Raw genomic sequence first — 19,602 nt, forward strand, 5'->3', positions numbered from 1 at the left:
TCATTTTATTATTTTTTTCTTTTAGTTGTATTTCTTAGTACAACAATTATTTTTCCATTTATCGATTTATCACATCAGTTAATATATTTTATCAAAAAACACATAGTATAAAACACATCATTTTGTAATATCATAAGTAAAAAAACTATTTAATGCAGGGAAAACAATATACAAAACAATCAACACTCTCACAAGTACATACATCCCTTACTTATCATACATACTGCATTCATTCTTAGATTCTGCGTCTGAGGGATCGCAGGTGGACGTGCAAATTAATACGCAAGGTCGACGCGTTTCGGCAGTGTAGACCGCCTTCCTCAGGACCTGTCTTGCAGAATACTCAAACACAAACAATATTTTTATGGCCCCTGCATAGTTGGATATCTGTAACGATAAATGACATGCATTGTTTCATTTGTTCTAATACTTTTTTTCCATTATTCTCAGTTACGTTGCCCTATGTATAACCAAGAAGACATAATTCATTTACACATAGTATATTATAGTTACTCTGACTCTCTTGTGGTTGGACCTTTGGGTTCTCGTAAGATGATTTTAATTCACTATTAGGCCATGTGGTAGATAAAAACAACACCACCAGCAACACCCTAAGTGATAATAGTGAATGGCAGAACCTGCTTAATCTCAGAAAAAGAGCCAAACGCATTGAATCCCATGCACATTACATGCGAGAATACCTAGTAGCAGGAGTCATTCCAACCGGTCTTCGCGTTAGGAATGCTCCAGCATTATTCATCGAGATACGAAAATTTTTAGAAAGATGGTCTTTGATATCCAATCGCTGTTCCAGAGATTGGATGTTACTTATTATAGAGACGGCCAGAGACATCCTTATTACACTGAATGAAGAAATTGGAAAATTAGAGGAGAAACTGAAAACATCAGATGCAGTTGAAGAAGCCAAAGATAAATTGGAAAAAATACAAACTGAAATGAAAGACTTTGATATATACTTAATAAATAAGAAAACAGAGAAACTGAAGAATGACGTAAGGTGGTTCTCTAAAGAGAAAATCTATCCCTTTTTAAATCCAGGCTATTATCAAAGTAACTCTAATGAGTTTCCATCAAACTACCCGCCTAGAAGAAATTACACAAATTTTTCTGATACTGGTTCATCAGGATCTGATAGTGACAACTTTGGTAGCCCCAGTGGGGGAGGGGGGTACAATCCTGGACCCTTCCAAGGAAGACAAGGACAACGTAACTTCCATAACAGGGGTTTTTTATCGAGGGGCCCCTACAGGGGCAGACAAGTACACTGGCAACAACACAGAGGGAATGCACAGACCTCGACCCCACAACCTCAACAACAACGGTATGTAAAAACCAGGAACCAGCAATATTGGTGGTAGAGAACACTCGAAAAGATGGGCCAACGACGAGTACTTTGCCTATCTACAATCTCTCATCTAGCCAACTAAAAGACGAGGAGTCGTCAGTCTTGAGTAAAGGTCTTTCGTTTGTTCCGTTTACTGCGTTGAACAAATTTAAACTACATGTTGACCTTCATGCCTTCTTTCGGAAGGTAAGGTTAAAAAAAAATTTTCAGGATAGAGAACTAAGTGATGAAGAAGAAAATCTTTCTAACTGCAAACCCCCTTCCATTTTTTCGCCCACATTGGACATGGTTGGCCCAGAAGTTCAGATTTTTGAAAGACAGGTCCTGGCAGATGTAAACAGATTGTTAACTAGACCAGAGAAGTATAAATATAATCTAACAAAACAAGAAAACTTGGCACTAAAGGAACTTGGGAATAACACCAATTTGGTAATAAAACCCTGTGATAAGGGGGGTGGTATCTTAGTATTTGATAAAGTGGACTACAATAACAGAATGAGAGAAATGCTATCGAACACAGACCACTATAGACCAGCAACTGCCAGAGAACTAAATAGATTAAGTGGGTCAATCCATGAAATGACACAGGTAGCTTTTACCAACGGATACATCTGTGAGAAGGAATTACAATTCCTGAACAAAACCTGCCCTATCACACCTACTATGTACGGTCTTCCAAAGACTCACAAAAATGAAATCAACCCACCCCTACGTCCCATTATATCTACTATTGGTTCTAACACCGAACCATTATCAAAATACGTAGACACTTTTTTGTGCCCCTTAACCCAGAAATATGAGTCTTTTGTGAAAGATACAGGAGATATGATAAACAAAATCGAGGGCCTAGCATTTGATCCCAACTTGGACATTCTCGTAACGCTTGACATTGAGGCGTTGTACACCAACATACCTCAATGTCAGGCGTTACAGGCAGTCGCCGATTTGCTGCAGAGATACCCCGAGAATAGACCAGACGAATTTATCATTCAATGCTTAGAAGTTGTACTCATGAACAATTATTTTGAGTTTGAGGGAACCCTCTTCAAGCAAGTAAAGGGTACAAGTATGGGTGCTTCTTGTGCGCCTTCGGTGGCAAACACCTACATGGGTGAGTGGGAGATAAAAAATATCTTTAATTCAAATGCCCCTTTTTTCGAGAACGTCTCCGTTTGGAGACGTTTCATCGATGACATTTTCTTTGTATGGCATGGGGAACTCACACAATTGCAAGAGTTCATTCTCTGGCTTAACGCCAGTGATACAAACCTTAAATTCACCTCTAACCATAGCCATGAAAAAGTTGAATATTTAGACATCACGATTGAAGGGAAGGATGGCGTATTAAAGGTAAGCCTCTTTCGCAAGCCAACGGCAAAGAACACCATTTTGCAATTCGAAAGTTTTCACCCGCATTGCCAGAAAGACTCTATCCCCTTCGGGGAGTTTCTTCGCATTCGGCGAAACTGCACCTCCCTCTTAGACTATGACCATCATAGCAAACATCTAAGTAAAAGATTAACAGAAAGAGGATATCCCCATCGTCTAGTTCGCCAAGCTTTCAAGAGGGCGAGATTTTATGATCGGGACGCCCTATTAAAAAACAAGAGAAACAAGAGCCAAGACAAAATTGTATGTGTTGTAAATCACTCCACACTCAATTACAAAATTAAAAACATAATTAATAAAAATTGGATGATACTGGAAGTTGAAGGTGAAACAAACCTAGAAAAACCGTTGGTGACATATCGACGTAACCAAAATCTGAGAGATCGTTTGGTCCATACCAGAAGCAATATGGTCACAATAGAGAAACAAACGACACTGACAAGTGGAGACACGATTCAAGGTAATCACAAATGTGGTAATTGTCATGCGTGTGATGCTGCAATCATAGGCAATAGTCTGTCTCACAATGACAAAATGATTACTCTAAGATCATTTACAAACTGTCGCAGTAAAAACATCGTCTACTATATCGTATGCCCTTGTGGATTGCCATACATAGGCGAGACTGGACGCGAATTTAGGCTAAGATTTAGCGAACATAAATCTTCAGTGCGAACTAACAAATTGACATCACCGCTGACCCAACATTGTACGGATTATAACCACAATGAGTCAGAATTGAAGTGGTGTATACTGGAAAAAATCCAATGCAGGAAAGGAGAATCACCAGAGATAACTAGGAAAAAACGGGAATGTTTTTGGATTTTTTACTTTGACAGTGTCAAAAGAGGCCTAAATGAGAATATTTTGTGGTACGTGACACAACAAATTTTGTAAATAAACCATATATATATACATCTAACTTTAAATCCCACTGAGAAGATAAGATCTACCACATATCGCACAATAAGGCAACTATAGTACCATTCAGTAATGGCCGCCTTGTTATTGTATTCATGTGACCATACTAAACATACCCGATTGCAGAGTGGGGTTATTACCTCCTTTTAACACCTTTTGGTATTGGCATAAACTCTGTTAAGAAGTCGAACATAGAGATGCCACAATTTAAGTCTATTAAGAAAATAATGACATAAGACTTTTTACATATCACGCAAATAGACAATTATATCACCACTTAGAAATGGCCGCCGCGGTATTCTAATCACGTGACCGCATTCGTAGCGCTTCCGTGTAAGTATGACAACCCGACTGCCGGTTTGTTGTCAAACATCCCCCTTTAACATCATTGGGCATTGGTTGCGAGGATTCCGACCATGTGATTTATTACATGGCGCGGAAACAACGTATATAAGAAATAGGTAGCACAACTACATGTTAGGCTTCCTGAGCAGTGCGAGTGAGAACGTTTGGACCGGACAAAAGAGGAACTCAAGTAAGTATAGCGCATAGCGTAGCCAGCATCACACGCGATAGCATTTGATAAACAATGGGCGAGCGCTAGAAAATAGTCCTGACGAGGGTGCTTTTCTCTATCCACCTCTAGAGCATTTAAATTAATGTTTCCCTGAACCATGAAAGGAGGAGCTCTGCCTCATATCGCCTGTACTTTCTGCCGCTAGAGACCGCTCTGCAGGAGAGACGCGTCAGACCTGTAGATAAGGTAAAATCCGACACACCTAATTATATTCTTATATTCAATGTAAAAAACGAACAAGATTAGATCAAAGTATTTTTTCTCAACACCTCTGCAGACATACATCGGCTTCAAAAACAACAACACAGCGGTTATTCACGCCTATAATCACGAAGAGAGTAACCTTATGCTCCAAGTCCCAGTTATTGTGACAATAAGGTCAGTAACATAGAGACTACATTAGTAAATAATCAATACATCTTCCATCTATATTAAAGCATCAGAAAGTCAGGGTTTGTTTCTTTGTGTATTTTTGTGGTCTCTGCAGTCCAACGCCGGATCCATAAAAAACAAGCCTTTGCACCAACAATTAGAAGAAATAAGACAATATCTGATAAAATAGGTAAGCGATTGGCGCACATTTACTTGATAAACCTATCCTTTATAAAGATAACATCACAGAATAGTGACAGTTCCTGTTCATATTCTCATACAGGAAGTACTACAAAAATAAACCCTGAAGCCAATGCTTGAAGCTTGACAGGAATCCTTTTTCAGAACAAAAGGTACATAGTTGGTGATCTAAGTGATAACAGTCTCAACCTGTCATGTTGCAAAAAGTATTTCGCATGCGAGTAAGTCTCAAAATGGTAAAACATGCAGATAAATATATACCTATCTATTGATATCACCTTAGGTCCTGAGTGATAAATACTTTCTACCTGTCATTTAAACATAAATTGTGGATATAATAGACAACCCTTTTCCTACAAGTCTTCTCTAACAACAGTACTAGAGTTTTCATAAAATCTTAAATGCCTTCATTTATTCATAACCTTAGGAAAACTCATAAGGTTAGAGTTCTGTGTCGACTATGAGAGTCACGTAGATGTCATCCTGCTGCTCAGCTCAGGTCCAACCACAAGAGAGTCAGAGTAACTATAATATACTATGTGTAAATGAATTATGTCTTCTTGGTTATACATAGGGCAACGTAACTGAGAATAATGGAAAAAAAGTATTAGAACAAATGAAACAATGCATGTCATTTATCGTTACAGATATCCAACTATGCAGGGGCCATAAAAATATTGTTTGTGTTTGAGTATTCTGCAAGACAGGTCCTGAGGAAGGCGGTCTACACTGCCGAAACGCGTCGACCTTGCGTATTAATTTGCACGTCCACCTGCGATCCCTCAGACGCAGAATCTAAGAATGAATGCAGTATGTATGATAAGTAAGGGATGTATGTACTTGTGAGAGTGTTGATTGTTTTGTATATTGTTTTCCCTGCATTAAATAGTTTTTTTACTGATGATATTACAAAATGATGTGTTTTATACTATGTGTTTTTTGATAAAATATATTAACTGATGTGATAAATCGATAAATGGAAAAATAATTTTTGTACTAAGAAATACAACTAAAAGAAAAAAATAATAAAATGATAAAGTTATAAAAAAACCTTTCGTGTTGTTTGCCCTTATGTATTAAAATAGCAGAATTAAAGTGTTGGATATATACCATTACAGTTTTAGAGGTCAAGGGGGAATATTTTTTCTGTATATGTCACCCTGACCCCCACTGAGATACGAAAATATTACACAGATGTTCTGGGTCGTGACAGAAACCTCTTTTTATTTGGGGTGAAATTTCAGCCTGATTAACTCTGTGTTCTTTGACGGGACTGTCTGTCCCCACACGCTGCAGTGATAAGTGAGGAGCCTCCTCTGATAAAGTCTTAAAGGACCAGCAGGGATCCCGTTTTGCCACCGAGCTGCTTTGCCAGACTATATAAAAAAAATTAAACGGAAACATACTGAATGTGAATTAAAGTACAGCGTGCTGTGAGTGGTGTGTACACGCTTTAAGGGTGAAAGGAAAAAAACTGCAATGTGGGCGGGATGGTGGGGCGGGCAAACAAGGCACAGGAAACACGCCTAACTTAAATTTAAGAACAGCATTCTGCTAGTGGTGTGCAATGTGTGCGCTGTAAGGGAAACCAGACCCACTATTTTGGTTACAGTCGTGCATTCTGGAGCTTCCACTGATGCCTCACACTTGCAAAAATACAGACACCAAAACGCACACAAACAGCAGCGCGACAAGCGTTGCTTTTGCATCAGGTTAGCAGGAACTGACAAGGTAGAGAAGACTCCCTGAGCAGCTGCTCGGCGAACTCTAAAATAGGATAGTAAAGATGTAAGAGGAACAAAGAGAGGGGCTTTCACAAAACAGCAACAAGTGGGTCACAAAAGGCCGCTGACGTGGGCTCTGGTGGTGCCGCGCGGCCACATCAAAGGGAACTCTAGCAGGTTTGCGTTTGTGATTCTGCTGCAAACAACTCACGTTTATACAGAGAAAAATCCATCCTAATGTAGGGGAAAAGTGAGTGCTATCTTGTCCAACGGCCATGTGCGTGCCGCGGGCGGGATGTCATATAAAAATAAACTAATCACAATCAAGGTTGAGGCAAATTGAAGTTGAAGTTGAAGTTGAAAGGGATTTTGTTAAATTCAATAAAATAAGGATGAAGGGTCCTTGTTGTAATGTTCATGTAGTATATTTATTCTTGAGATTAGATAGAAGGTACAGCAGTCAGGTAGGAATGTAATATGGTAAGAAACCCCACCGGGAGCAGATAACTTCCTGCTCAGCCTCCAGGTAACTGATAAATCCCTTGAACAGCAACAGGTAGAATCCTGGATGACATCACAGAGACATGACATAGACAAGCAGACACTAACACTAAGGAGGGACAAAGAGAGAGGAAGAGCACAAAGAGAGAGGAAGAGCAGGATATAACACACCTCCCCCCTTCAATTAAAAAAAATGGATAAGATGAAACAGATGGCAGAAGCAGAAAGGCAGAAGAAAGAACATATATGCACCGGAAATAAACACCCTCTTCAACAAGATGGAAAGAAGAGGTAATATCAAAGGGGCGCAGGCACAAAGGTTGTACAAGCACCATAAGCTAACAAAAGAATGTAAGCTTAAATGAAATGAAAACTGAACATCTCAATACAAATGAGCAAGGGTACAGTATGGCTCAGTACCGTAGATAGAAAATGAAATATCAATTCCTCAAATTCGAATATTTTCGATTCCTCCAAAATAAAGCACAATAAAATAAGCCCAACTCCTCAAAGTAAATACATGAACTCCTCTAAACATAGAGCACAGTAAAAGTGGTTCATGACAAAACGGCTCTCCACAGAAAATGTGCAACTTCCCTATCAATAGAATAAAACTGAGAACATGCAGCTCCTCACAGTAAGTAACAGAAAATCAGCAATAAAACTGAGCCCTGCGGCTCCTGACAGTAAATAGATGAACTCCTCTAACCATAGAGCACTATAAGTGGTTCATCTGAAATGACAATAAAATTGAGCCCCTATGGCTTCTAATAGCAAGCGCATGAACACCTCTAACAATAGAGCACTATAAAGTGGTTCATAACAGAAATAAACATCAAAATTGAGCATCACTCTAGCTCATCATCACTAAGAATGAAAACAAATTGGAGCACCTCAACATAGTTGAGCACATAAATGACCCCAATAAGCATAGCACCTACAAATCATCACCAACATGAAAGCAAATGAGCACCTCAACAAAGGTTGAGCACAAATGTGGCTCCAGTAAAGTAGGCAATAATAGAATAAATTATTTCAAAATGTATCACTTGCAAATCCACACAGAAAAGAACATGTAACAGCCTACATACATAACCTAGAAACAGAATTCTAAGCATTGAGCATATAACTCGATATTTAGCACACCACAGTACTTAGAAGAAATGCACCCAAGGGTAAAGTACAGCGCAAACTACACATTGCATGAATTAGGAAAAATGCAAAATTGTACACAACATCTTAAACATAACAAATCAAAATAATAAAAGTAGTCACCGTTGTCATTTGAATGAAGGGAGACACAAACAGCTCTGTAGAAATGTCCATGGGAAAATGTAAAGAAAATCAAACAGTACCTTGTTGGAGAACACAATTTTTTTTTTAAGGGAAATAAATAAATAAATAAATCATGAAACAGCAAACACCGGTGAGCGATCTCTCACCCGGGTTACAGATCCAAACGTAGTGTAATGTCAGAAATTAATGGTGTGCAGATCAAGTTCCAATTCTCAAAGTCAGGCATGTAGACAGACTACCAAATGGTATAGAGCCAAGTGCTGGCATGTGAATTCCAGCACAGTTTGTAGAGTATGCTCAGGACGTGGTTGGCAGAAATAGGCATCAGGTCTCAGCGTAGGCCACACGGCAAGCCAAATAACTAAGTAGAATAGCCGTCTCTTCACTCAAACTGCTAGTGCACAACCTCCAAGGTACCGAAACATGGAGTTCACACAGATTGATGCAGGCAGACTTTAATTTTAATTGCTGGTTTTAACGGTCCCAGTTAGTAGCGCTTTTATAAACAGGAGACCTTTAAACAGCAGGTTAGCACAAGTTGCGCAGGCAATAAACTGAAGTCACAAAGTGAGCTGACAATCTTTTAAACAGCAGATTCCAGAAATAGCACAGGCATACTTCCATTTAAACAGGAGGTTGCAGAAGTAGCACAGGCACACCTAGGACAGACAGCAGCAGTAACGTTACTCACGTAAAACGCTGACTCACTAGATGAAAACAGGGAGTCCTTTAAGTTTGCTCTAGTGCCAGATGATATAGTAGTAGTATTACTTCAGCAAAGGTTATTCCAATGCTCTGGGTTGAGACTGTCCGTTGGAACCAGACACCGGTGGGGCACCCAGACGCAGGAAAGTAATTTTAAACGTTTCTCTTCTTGTCTTTGGTTGCAATGATGATCTCTTTAAATTCACTGAAGTTCCTTTTCTTTTAAATGGGTCCTTTTTTTACCTCGTCGCCAGTGTTAAATTCAGTAAAATAAGGATGAAGGGTCCTTGTTGTAATGTTCATGTAGTATATTTATTCTTGAGATTAGATAGAAGGTACAGCAGTCAGGTAGGAATGTAATATGGTAAGAAACCCCACCGGGAGCAGATAACTTCCTGCTCAGCCTCCGGGTAACTGATAAATCCCTTGAACAGCAACAGGTAGAATCCTGGATGACATCACAGAGACATGACATAGACAAGCAGACACTAACACTAAGGAGGGACAAAGAGAGAGGAAGAGCACAAAGAGAGAGGAAGAGCAGGATATAACAGATTTATTAAGCGCACTACTACCAGGCGTTTTCTTGGCGCTACAGAAAAGCTTATCCGGAGGGAAGCATGAAGAATGTTTAAGGAGTATAGGCTAGGGAGAACAGATGGGTCTTGAGAGGTGTACGAAAGTCAAGGTATCTTGGAATAGATCTAATAGCAAGCGTTAGAGCATTCCAGAAAAGGGGGGCGAGAGTAGAAAATCTGGATCCACCGTGCTTTTCCTACGAAACCGGGGAACGATAAGCAGGTGATGGGAAGAAGAACGAAGCCTTCTGCCAAGGACATAGGCGCTGATCTTTGTGTTGATGAAAACAGGGGCTGTGCCAGCCAGTGACATGAAGATCAGACAGCCCATCTTGAAAAGAGACCGTTCCAGAAGGGATTTTAACCAGGGGGTAATGTGGTGTGACTTTGGAAGCCTGAAAATAAGGCGGGCAGCTTGGTTTTGTATAAGCTGCAGACAGCAGCGCTCGTACGCAGGAATGCCAATGTACAAAGAGTTGCCGTAATCTAGGTGGGATGAGATCATCGCTAGGACGATGAGTTTGAGCGCATAAACAGAAAAAAAGCGAGAAATTTTACGAATGGTTCTAAGAGAGTGAAAGCAGGACGAGACAACTGAGCTAATCTGAGAGCGCATGGAAAGATCTTGGCTGATCTTGATCCCCAGAGTCGTCACGGAAGCAGAGGGAATAGGGGAGGGGCCTAGAGCGGGGGGCCAAAAGGCAGATGTCCATGGGTTGGAGTGGCCACCGATAAGAATCACCTCCGTCTTCTCGGGGTTAAGCTTTAATTGGTTGACATTCATCCAATTATAAACAAATGTCAAGGTGGAATGGAAATTGGAGATAGAGTCGGGGGAAGGAGAAAGGTCAAAGATCAACTGGAGGTCATCGGCGTAATTGAACACCGTGACCTCCATTTCCTGTAAAGAAACAATAAGGGGGTGGATGTAGAGGTTAAAAAGGAGGGGGGAAAGGGATGAACCTTGGGGCACCCCGCAGAAGACTGAGCAGGTGGGGGCGGAAAAACACCCCAACCGGGCAGCCTGAGCCAGGCTAGGGCCAATCCCCGCACGCCGGCGCCCTCAAATTGTGGCAGCTTCCGGTCCCCCTTTAACATCTTCTTTCCTCAGGGGAGCACAGTGCTCAAAATAGATATGTGCGGTTCCAGGTGGAGGAAAAACAATTTCCAGTGGTGACTTCCTCCTTCTGTTCAGTTTGGTTTAGTCACTGTGGAGGTCCCGGCCGTAGCTTTGATTTACATTCCTATGTCACCCGGCCTTCGTGGAGGATAGAAGTTACCTATGACAACACAGCATTGGTAATAAAAACAAACAAGTTCAGCGTGACCTGAAACAGATGGTACACTGCTGTGCACCACAGCTAATTAAAATGAGCAACAAACACAAGCGCCTCGCGCGGCGGGGAGAGAAGGGGAGGCGGGCACGATTCACTCACGGGAGCGATAATTGTGACCAGATGGGCAGCGTGCTCCCTCAAGTGAATCTCATGACGTGCACGCGTTGCCATTTAAGGCAATGGAACGCGTGCATATGCTTGGCTGAAAAGCCAAAGCAACGGCAAAGCGTCAGTTGCCTTTGCAGCGCATGTGCGCTGCGAAGGCAAGACCTAAAAAACAGCATATACAATCAGAAACAAAGACATTTCATAGACAGTATATAATTATTAATTTCTATTATGTGCATATATGCTGTTTCCTAAAAGGTCAAGGTTCACATAACTATATACAAAGGGGCTTATTTACAAGCCCCTTGCGCTGCCAGTGCATCACTCTTTTTGATGACCCAGCGGCGCAGTGGACATGTCAATATTTACAAGGCCATGTAAAGCCTCTCTGCGTGACTTTTCATGTCCTTGTGAACATAGAGCCCTTTTAAACATTAAAAAGTGAACGTGGTGTTCCTTGGGTGTTGCTGTGCGTGTTCCATCCATGGAACGAGACGCATTCCCAGATTTACAAGCTTTCGAGAAAACTGGGAATGCATCAGCATTTTATGCCTCCCCAGGGGGGATCGCCGGAACTGCGTAACGAGGAGAAATACCGTCATTTCTCCTTGTTCTTTCCTCTTTCTATGCATTGTATATTCTGGAGCACGCTTAGAAAGAGGAAAATCCCATTAATGATTGTTTTTGTGAAGAAAGGAGGCCCCTCCAGGACAAAAACAACCATTCCCGCAGAGCAGGCACCCCTGCAAAATGACGCCAGGGGGCCTGCGCTGGCGCATGGCAGCCAATTGTACACCAGCACAGGGAAATACACAGGGATGCATTGTGTTATTGTTAATACAACGCTACCTATGCTCTGAAAATGATGCAACTCAGTGCAGCAAAATGACTTGTGACGCTGCGTTATTTTCTTGTAGATGAGGTGCTGAAAGGGAATCATATTCGCTACTCCAAGAAATTAGCCTGCCTCTGTGGGTGTACTCAGCTTTCATCACTAGCCTTGGAAGAAGATCAAATAAGGTTTTACAATGAATTCCCAAAATTACACCATTATGCCAATTCTGCACAATTATATGCCATTTGTAGTAAGCATTTACTGGAAATATCCCATTTACTGTAAAAAGGTACCACAAACCCATAGGAACAACGGAACGCCAGCGGCTGTTGCTTGAAGTGCTTTTGTTTCTTTGCACTATTTGTTTTTTGGTGCAAAATGTGTCATTTCATCAAAAATTGATAAAAGGATAGATTTGGGGCTAAACTATAGCACTGACTTTCACAGTATCAAATGGGATTCTAGGCTCCAAAGGCCAGATGTACGACTGTTTTTGGTGGTTGGAAACAGGAAATCGGCCTGTTTGAAACCACACAATAGGTTTTCCCAATTTACAACGCCTATTTTGTGAGTCGGTGACCTATTACCAACTCACAAAAAAGGGTTTGCTATTAGGAAGTGGCATGCCAAGGGCGTCCCTTCCTAATAGCGACTCGCACTTCAATGTAAGATTGTTTGGCGGTCGCAATTGCAGCCACAAAACACTTACAGTTTACCACCCATTTCAAGTGGTTATGGTCATGTGCCTCTTCCCACACTAAGCAGCACACCTAGAAGTTACAAAATGCCATTTAAAGCACATAAACAATCCTCTCCTTAATTCTGACCCCCTTGCACTATGATTCAAGGGTACATGTATAGTTGTAAATATGGTGCAACCCTGCGTTTCAGAAGAGGCGGAGCGCGCTGTTAAGCCAGGATGGCGAATGCCGCATTCCATCAATTTGTTTTGAATATTTCCCTATATCTTTTATATTAAAATGAAATGTTACACTAAATCTACAAAAAGGGGCATTAAGGTTCATCGACATTTACTTTGAAAGCTTAACTGGAACATATCATATTTCACCTTAAATATGTACCAAAGTGCATGAAAAAAATGGTGTAAGAAAGTGGTGCCCGGTGGCAAGTTTCCTCAAAGGCCTGTGCTATTTGCTATTGATACCACAATTAAATTGATGTTTATCATCCTTGTAGAGTAACAACATGAAATCAGCCTTTATGCAGCACCCATGCCAGTGTCTATACATCATCTGTGCCTGTCTGTGTCTCCCATGCCAGTGTCTATTCATCATCTGTACCAGTCTGTGTCACACATACCAGTGTTTATTTTTCAATTGTGCCAATCTGTGTCACCAATGCCAGTGTCTATACATCATCCATGTCTCCCATGCCAGTGTCTATCCATCAACTGTGCCAGTCTGTGTCACACATGCCAGTGTCTATATATCTTCTGTGCTAGTCTTTGTCACCCATGCCACCATCTGAGCACTACTAACGCAACCAAGGTGGAGGTTATTGCTTGTGAACGAAACACTTTTGGCTGAAATTGTGCCAACCTGAGGATTTCAGAGCACAGTGAACCACTAACATCGGTCTTTAATTAGTGCTTTTTAAAGACAAGGGTATATTTATTTGTGAGCTGATCTTCAAAGTCCGAGTGATCAAAAAACCTGTAATAAAAGGGGTTGGTTGATCACTGGCCAGAAAACAATCACCTCCCTGGAGGTCTGTAGGGCAAAACTGTACCAAAGGTGGGTGAGTGTCAATGCTGCCACAGAATGTTCTTGTTTCACGTCACCCACCTGAAGTCCATGTCTGTTCTGTGGAAGACTATTTTGTAGCCGGGGTTGGTACAGGGGTCCCTGCTGCCTGGATTGTGTACTTTGCAGGGGTAGTGTACACCTTCTCAAAGTCCAGCTGCCTCTTCACAAGTGTCTCATATTTGTCCTGGTGCTCAGAGACCTGTCAGGAGTTGGAATAAAACATACACAAGAGTCAATACTGGACACCAACGAAAAACTCACTGTAATCACTCCACTGACAGGGGCAGGGTGCAGACGAGAGTATGAGACTGTGCCACTAACTATCCATCACAGGTTTAAAGACTTAGTGTAGGAAGCTGGCTCTATATATACTATACCAACGTGAGGTATGGTGTCCACAGCGTCCAGTGGATCCCCAGAGATAGGCAGAGGTAAAGTTACATAGCACCTTACTCTCTATTTGTCGTAGTGTGGTTTATCAGTAAAGCAGTATCAGAGGACAGTGGTAAACACTTGTTGTACACACTCAGTCAGGAAATAAATTCAAATACTCAAAGACTGAAGACCAATTGTTTTTGTATAGAAATATTCATTTAGTTATATTATTTCTAGAACCAGGTAAGCTTGGCACAGGTAAGCAATGAATACTTTGCAGTAACTAATGATGATTGTAAAACAGTTCAAATGCAATTGTAAATGTACTATGGTTTGACTTACAATATTGTTTCAGAAAAATGCAATCACTTGTAAATACAATACATAGACTTGAATACGATTTTCAGTAAAATAGCAGGTAAGTTATTTTTGGATTACTTTTCTAACTCAGTGCTGTATGCCTGGATGCAGCGCTGGGACATTTCCTGTAAGCAGGTGAGTAAAAGCGTTTTTGGTAAATTGTACAATTGAAAAGAATTTCTTTAGGTTTCAAAACTCCACACTTATCCTATGGAGGAAAATATTGTTATTGGTTTTTAGGTAAGTATTCAATAGTGGGAGTTGAGGTTCTGGGGGTAGACTCAGGGGTCCCCCGGGGGCAGTGTTGCATTCGTGTTGTACCCTCAGCGGCACTATGGCAGCTGGGTGCAGAGTGTTGAGGCCCATGTTATCAAGCGGGGGATAAGGGGCCTCCAGTTGGGGGCTGCTGGCAAGCAGGTCACTGGGTAGTGGAAGAAAAGTTCATGGACTTTAGCTCAAGGTAAATGGGGAAACAAATTAGCACCAAATGTGCACCCTCAGTGGCACTTGGGCCGCTGGGTCGAGGGAGCTGTTTTGACGTTGTATGCCCTGTTATTTCTAATGGAGAGCCTCGGGTTTGCAAAAGCACTGCAGGCAGGGAGACGAAGGACATCTGGGTGCGACCACCACTTCGAGAGGTAAGTTGGAATGTTAGGGGTCGGTTAGGTACAGTTGGTTTGGGCACACAAGGCTGTGGGGCATCGAGTGCAAGGATGCCTTTTGGGGTCAGATCTTATTATCAGCTCCTGGTTGCTGTTAGGGGGGCCTTCTGGATTTAGGCTGCAGGTGTCGGCTGGAGGCATGAGGCAGGTCAGGGGCCACTGGATCTCAGGTCAGGATCACCAGGAGGACCTCTTAGTGGTGTTTGCCCAAAAGCTCGGGCCGGGGACGGCGGGTGCAGAGTGGGGCGGATTTGCTTTCTCCAGCTGCATCCAGAGGCTGCAGTTGAACGAATCCGGTTTTCACAGGAGAAGCCGTCTTTGGAAGTGAAGGCAGGCTGGTCCTTTGGGGTTTTCAAGGTTGCTGGCAGCAGGACACACCAGGATTTCACGAGAGCAGGTTTGAGGGGGAGACAGGCAGGTAGGGCTGGGGCCAAGTCAGTGGGCGTCTTCCTCTTGTTAGATGCTGTTTTTTCCTCCTTCTTCTTTTCTTTTTGTTTCTTTTCTGGATCTAAACCTAGATTTAGATGTGTTAGAGGTAGGTTAAAGGCAGGGACCAATAGGTCCCTTCCCTGGGGTAGGTACATCCCCTATTAATCCACCCTCCAGTGGGAGAGGGCATGTACCTGTCCTTTTTTGGCTGAGTCCCCCCATATTCAAGATGGCGTGGACTGAGAGTTGTGCTTCATCTTGCCTCCTCCACCTGAGGGGTGGAGTTGGCAGAGGTGGGAACAACTCTCTTCCTCACTTGTTTTTCCTGAAGGTTCTCCTGCCAAAGTTGGGGGTCCAAACGATTGGGGACCAGTTGCTGTAAGCAGCAATCGGCCCTGGGAAGCTCACAAAGGCAGAATGCCTTTGAAGATTCCCCTTCGTGAACCCTGCTAATCCTGGGGGAGGAGTCTTGGCACCTCGTCCCAGGGTGTGCATTGTTTTAGGCCCCAGAGAGCAGCAGGCTCTCAACCCAGGGGTCCAAAAATATGTCTGGTGGTGGCAGCTAAAAGCAGCCACTCAGCCTGGACAATAGTGGTGGGTTAGTTTTCAGGGCACTCATAAAAAATTAAATGATAAAACAATGATTCAATGGGAAGTGAAATCTTGAGCAATGATGAGGAACAATCTAAAGAGTAGTATTGGGGAAGTGAAAGCAGAGCATGTGGGGGAAACAGAAGAAAAAGCAGAGAGAGAAAAGAAAAAAAGAAGTCCCCCTCTTGAGTCCTGAATATAACATAAAAAAGAGTGAGTTCCTTCAAGTCTTCAGTGGAAAAAAACTATTCATTCATTCAGAACTTGTGAGGCCAACACATTCATGGTCAACAAGAATAAAAGAGTCGGAGGAAAGCCATTAAATCACAGTAGCAACTTGAGATAGAAAAGAAAGTAATTCTGTCGAAGCCTACTCTGTTGTATATTGGAAACAATTGGTCTGCAAAAGGACAGCGGAAACTGTCAGTGTCAAGATCTAAAAAGGAGACAGGACCCCACAGGGGTAATACCCACAACTCGAGAAAGAAACTGGGGGAGGGTGAAATATGTAATTTGTTACTCTTTTACCACACCAGAACAGTACATCACAGAGCTCTGACCGCCCAGTTCATGACTGTGATGTGGGTCTTAGGTTTATAACCTCAGCCCAAATGTGATGATATAATTCATTGTCCTCACTCCTGGTCTCAAACACACCCTCTCCCTCCACAGGTCTCACATACACCCTCTCCCATACTCCCCCCTCTCCTGGTTCCACACACACACCACCTCCCTCTCCTGGTCTCCTGCACACCCTCTCCTTCTCCTGGTCTCCTGCACACCATCTCCCTCTCCTGGTCTCCTGCACACCTTCTCCTTCTCCTGGTCTCCTGTACACCCTCTCCTTCTCCTGGTCTCCTGCATACCCTCTCCTTCTCCTGGTCTCCTGCACACCCTCTCCCTATTCTGGTCTCCAGCACATCCTCTCCCTCCCCTGGCCTCTTGCACACCCTCTACCTCTCCTGGTATCACACACACCCTCTCCCTCTCCTGGTCTCCTGCACACCCTCTCCCTCTCCTGGTCTCCTGCACACCCTCTCCCTCCCCTGGTCTCCTGCACATCCTCTCCCTCCCCTGGTCTCTTGCACACCCTCTCCCTCTCCTGGTATCACACACACCCTCTACCTCTCCTGGTCTCCAGCACACCCTCTCCCTCCCCTGGTCTCCTGCACACCCACTCCCTCCCCTAATCTCTCACACACTACTCCCTCTCCTGGTATCACACACACCCTCTCCCTCTCCTGGTCTTCTGCACACCCTCTCCCGCTCCATGTCTCCCCCACACAGTTTCCTTCTCCTGGTCTCCCTTACACTGCCTCCTTCTCCGAATCTCACCCCCTTCCACTTCTGGTCATCTGCAAACCCTCTCACTCTCCTAGATTCACACACGCCCTCTATTTCTACTGGTCTCCTGCACACCCTCTCCCTCTTCTGGTCTCCTGCACACCCTCTCCTGAGCAGCAGTTCTGTCTTAGCTCCATTAAGTTTCAGACATGAACTGTCCATTCAACAAGAGACCTTTTCTGGGTATGATGCCAGGTCTTAGGCAGAGTTTTCACCTTAGCTAAGTGACACCACTAACTGAGTATCATCAGCATATGTGATGATCTGGGCGCCAAAAGGTGTTACTATGTCCGCCAGGGAACTCATGTAAACATTCAAATTTTCCTTAGTTCTTCCACCATTGTTACAAGCGCAGTCTCAGTGCCTTGCTGAGATCTGGACCCAGTCTGTGTGGGGTGAAAATAGTAATTGTTTTCTAGGAAGGTAGAGATTGTTGAATTTACCTACTTGGCCATTTGTCCTATTCCTGTGAGCATAGACATTGGGTGGTAATTTGTTGGTACCTCGGGTCCAGGTGAGGTTTTTTAAAAGAGCTCTAACCATAGCCTGATTCCAAAGGAGGGTACTCGTCCCTTTTCTAAAGAAGCATTAACAACTTCTAAGATCACGGGTGCTACAGTCCCTGAAACTAACTTTAAAATTGTAGGGGGGGCGACATCAGTAGGTGCACTAGATTTCAGTTGGCTCAAAATCCCCTGGAGTGAGGTCAAATTCAAAGGGGGATTGCTTCCATCAAATGGGTGGAAGAGCTAGATGAAGGTAGTGTCTGTAAGGATGTCGCTACAGGGAAAGACTTGTAAATAGCTTATATTTTGCCATCAAAAAATTCTGCAATTGAATTGCTGCGTAGAGGGATATCTGCAGTAACAATGGGGTCGCAGGAGGAGTTAAAAGTGATTTAGCAATCTTAAACATCTCATGAGTGCAATTTGCTGCTAAAGTAATCCTTTTTTCATGGTAGAAGGATTTGGCTGCTTTTATTTCAAGCTTATAGATCCTTATTCCAAGTCTATATTTCATTTTATTAGCATCTGTTGTATCTTTCTGCCAGTCCCTCTCTAGCTTCTTGCTAGATTGCCTACATTCCCGCAGTTTGGGTGTATACCAGAGGTTGTTGTTGGCTCCTGATTTATTATGCGTGCGTTTCTTTGGCAGAATAATGTTGAGTGACAATTTCAACTGTCTATTGAGTTGATCATTGGCCGTTACTGGATGGCGGTCTACGGTGGGAATAGTGTCTTCCAAAATAGATGTCCACGATTTGGTTGACAGTTTAGTCCTCACACGTACATGCCTGATGCTTTTCTCAGCTGGAATGCAAGCATTTTACGCTGTCCATATAAATGGGATAAGGGAGTGGTCTGACCAAGGTAAATGAGTGGGATCCTTGACCAGTAGACTGGAAATATTAGAAAAAATAGGGTCCAGTAGATGGCCTTTACTGTGGGTAGACCTGCTAACTAGTTGTAAGAGTTGGAGCATCTCCAGCCCTTAAATTACTTTCAGGACATCAGCAAAATGCAAATTAAGGTCCCCAAGGACGGTAGAATTGGGAAGAGAGCTAGCCAATCCCACTACAATATCAGTAAGCGCTTTGCAAAAATTGCCTAATGGACCTGGGAGGGCGGGGCATACACTAAAATACCTGAGAAAGTGCTGACATAGGATATACCAAGAGTGAAAAAAAGACTTTCAAAGTCTTGTAGAGGATTCGAGGTGGTGCGGCAACTAAATGTATCTTTGTAGATAATGGCCATTCCATCTCCTCTCCCTATTTCCCTATCAAGCCTCTGAATTGCATAGACCGGAGGTATGGCTTGAACGATAGCATGGCCGGCATCTCCATTCAACCATGTCTCATTCAAAAATAAGATATCAGGGTTTTCTTCTTCTAACAGTAGGTAGATTTTTACTGCATGTTTGGATAATGCACAACAGTTGAGAAGCAACATTCTAAAAGCCTCTTTAGTAGGCGAGTCTGAGAAAGTTTGAACACATGACAGAAAAGACAGAAAATAAAATGTAGACTCCATGATTTATATAGTGCATTAATAAACCGATGCAGAAACAACAGTGCTCTCCACACCACTGGAGTCAAGCTATCCTGGCTGAAGACGGCTGATAGCCAGAAACCAGTCCTTGGATGCTTGATTCCGGTCCAGGAA

The 19,602-nt window shown here is 42.8% G+C and overlaps 1 protein-coding gene across 1 annotated transcript in view; it reads right to left on the minus strand.

Moving 5' to 3' along the window:
- Positions 1-13,721: 13,721 nt before the first annotated feature.
- Positions 13,722-19,602, minus strand: part of LOC147725827 (uncharacterized) — a 174,628-nt gene continuing 168,747 nt past the window's right edge. The window contains exon 6 of the mRNA XM_086960003.1: positions 13,722-13,875. Within this exon, the coding sequence (XP_086816129.1) occupies positions 13,744-13,875 (132 nt within the window). The 3' untranslated portion in view covers positions 13,722-13,743. The remainder of the gene's footprint in view (positions 13,876-19,602) is intronic.

This window comes from Lissotriton vulgaris, chromosome 3_1 (genome assembly GCF_964263255.1).
Source record: "Lissotriton vulgaris chromosome 3_1, aLisVul1.2, whole genome shotgun sequence".
Lineage (NCBI taxonomy): Eukaryota > Metazoa > Chordata > Amphibia > Caudata > Salamandridae > Lissotriton > Lissotriton vulgaris.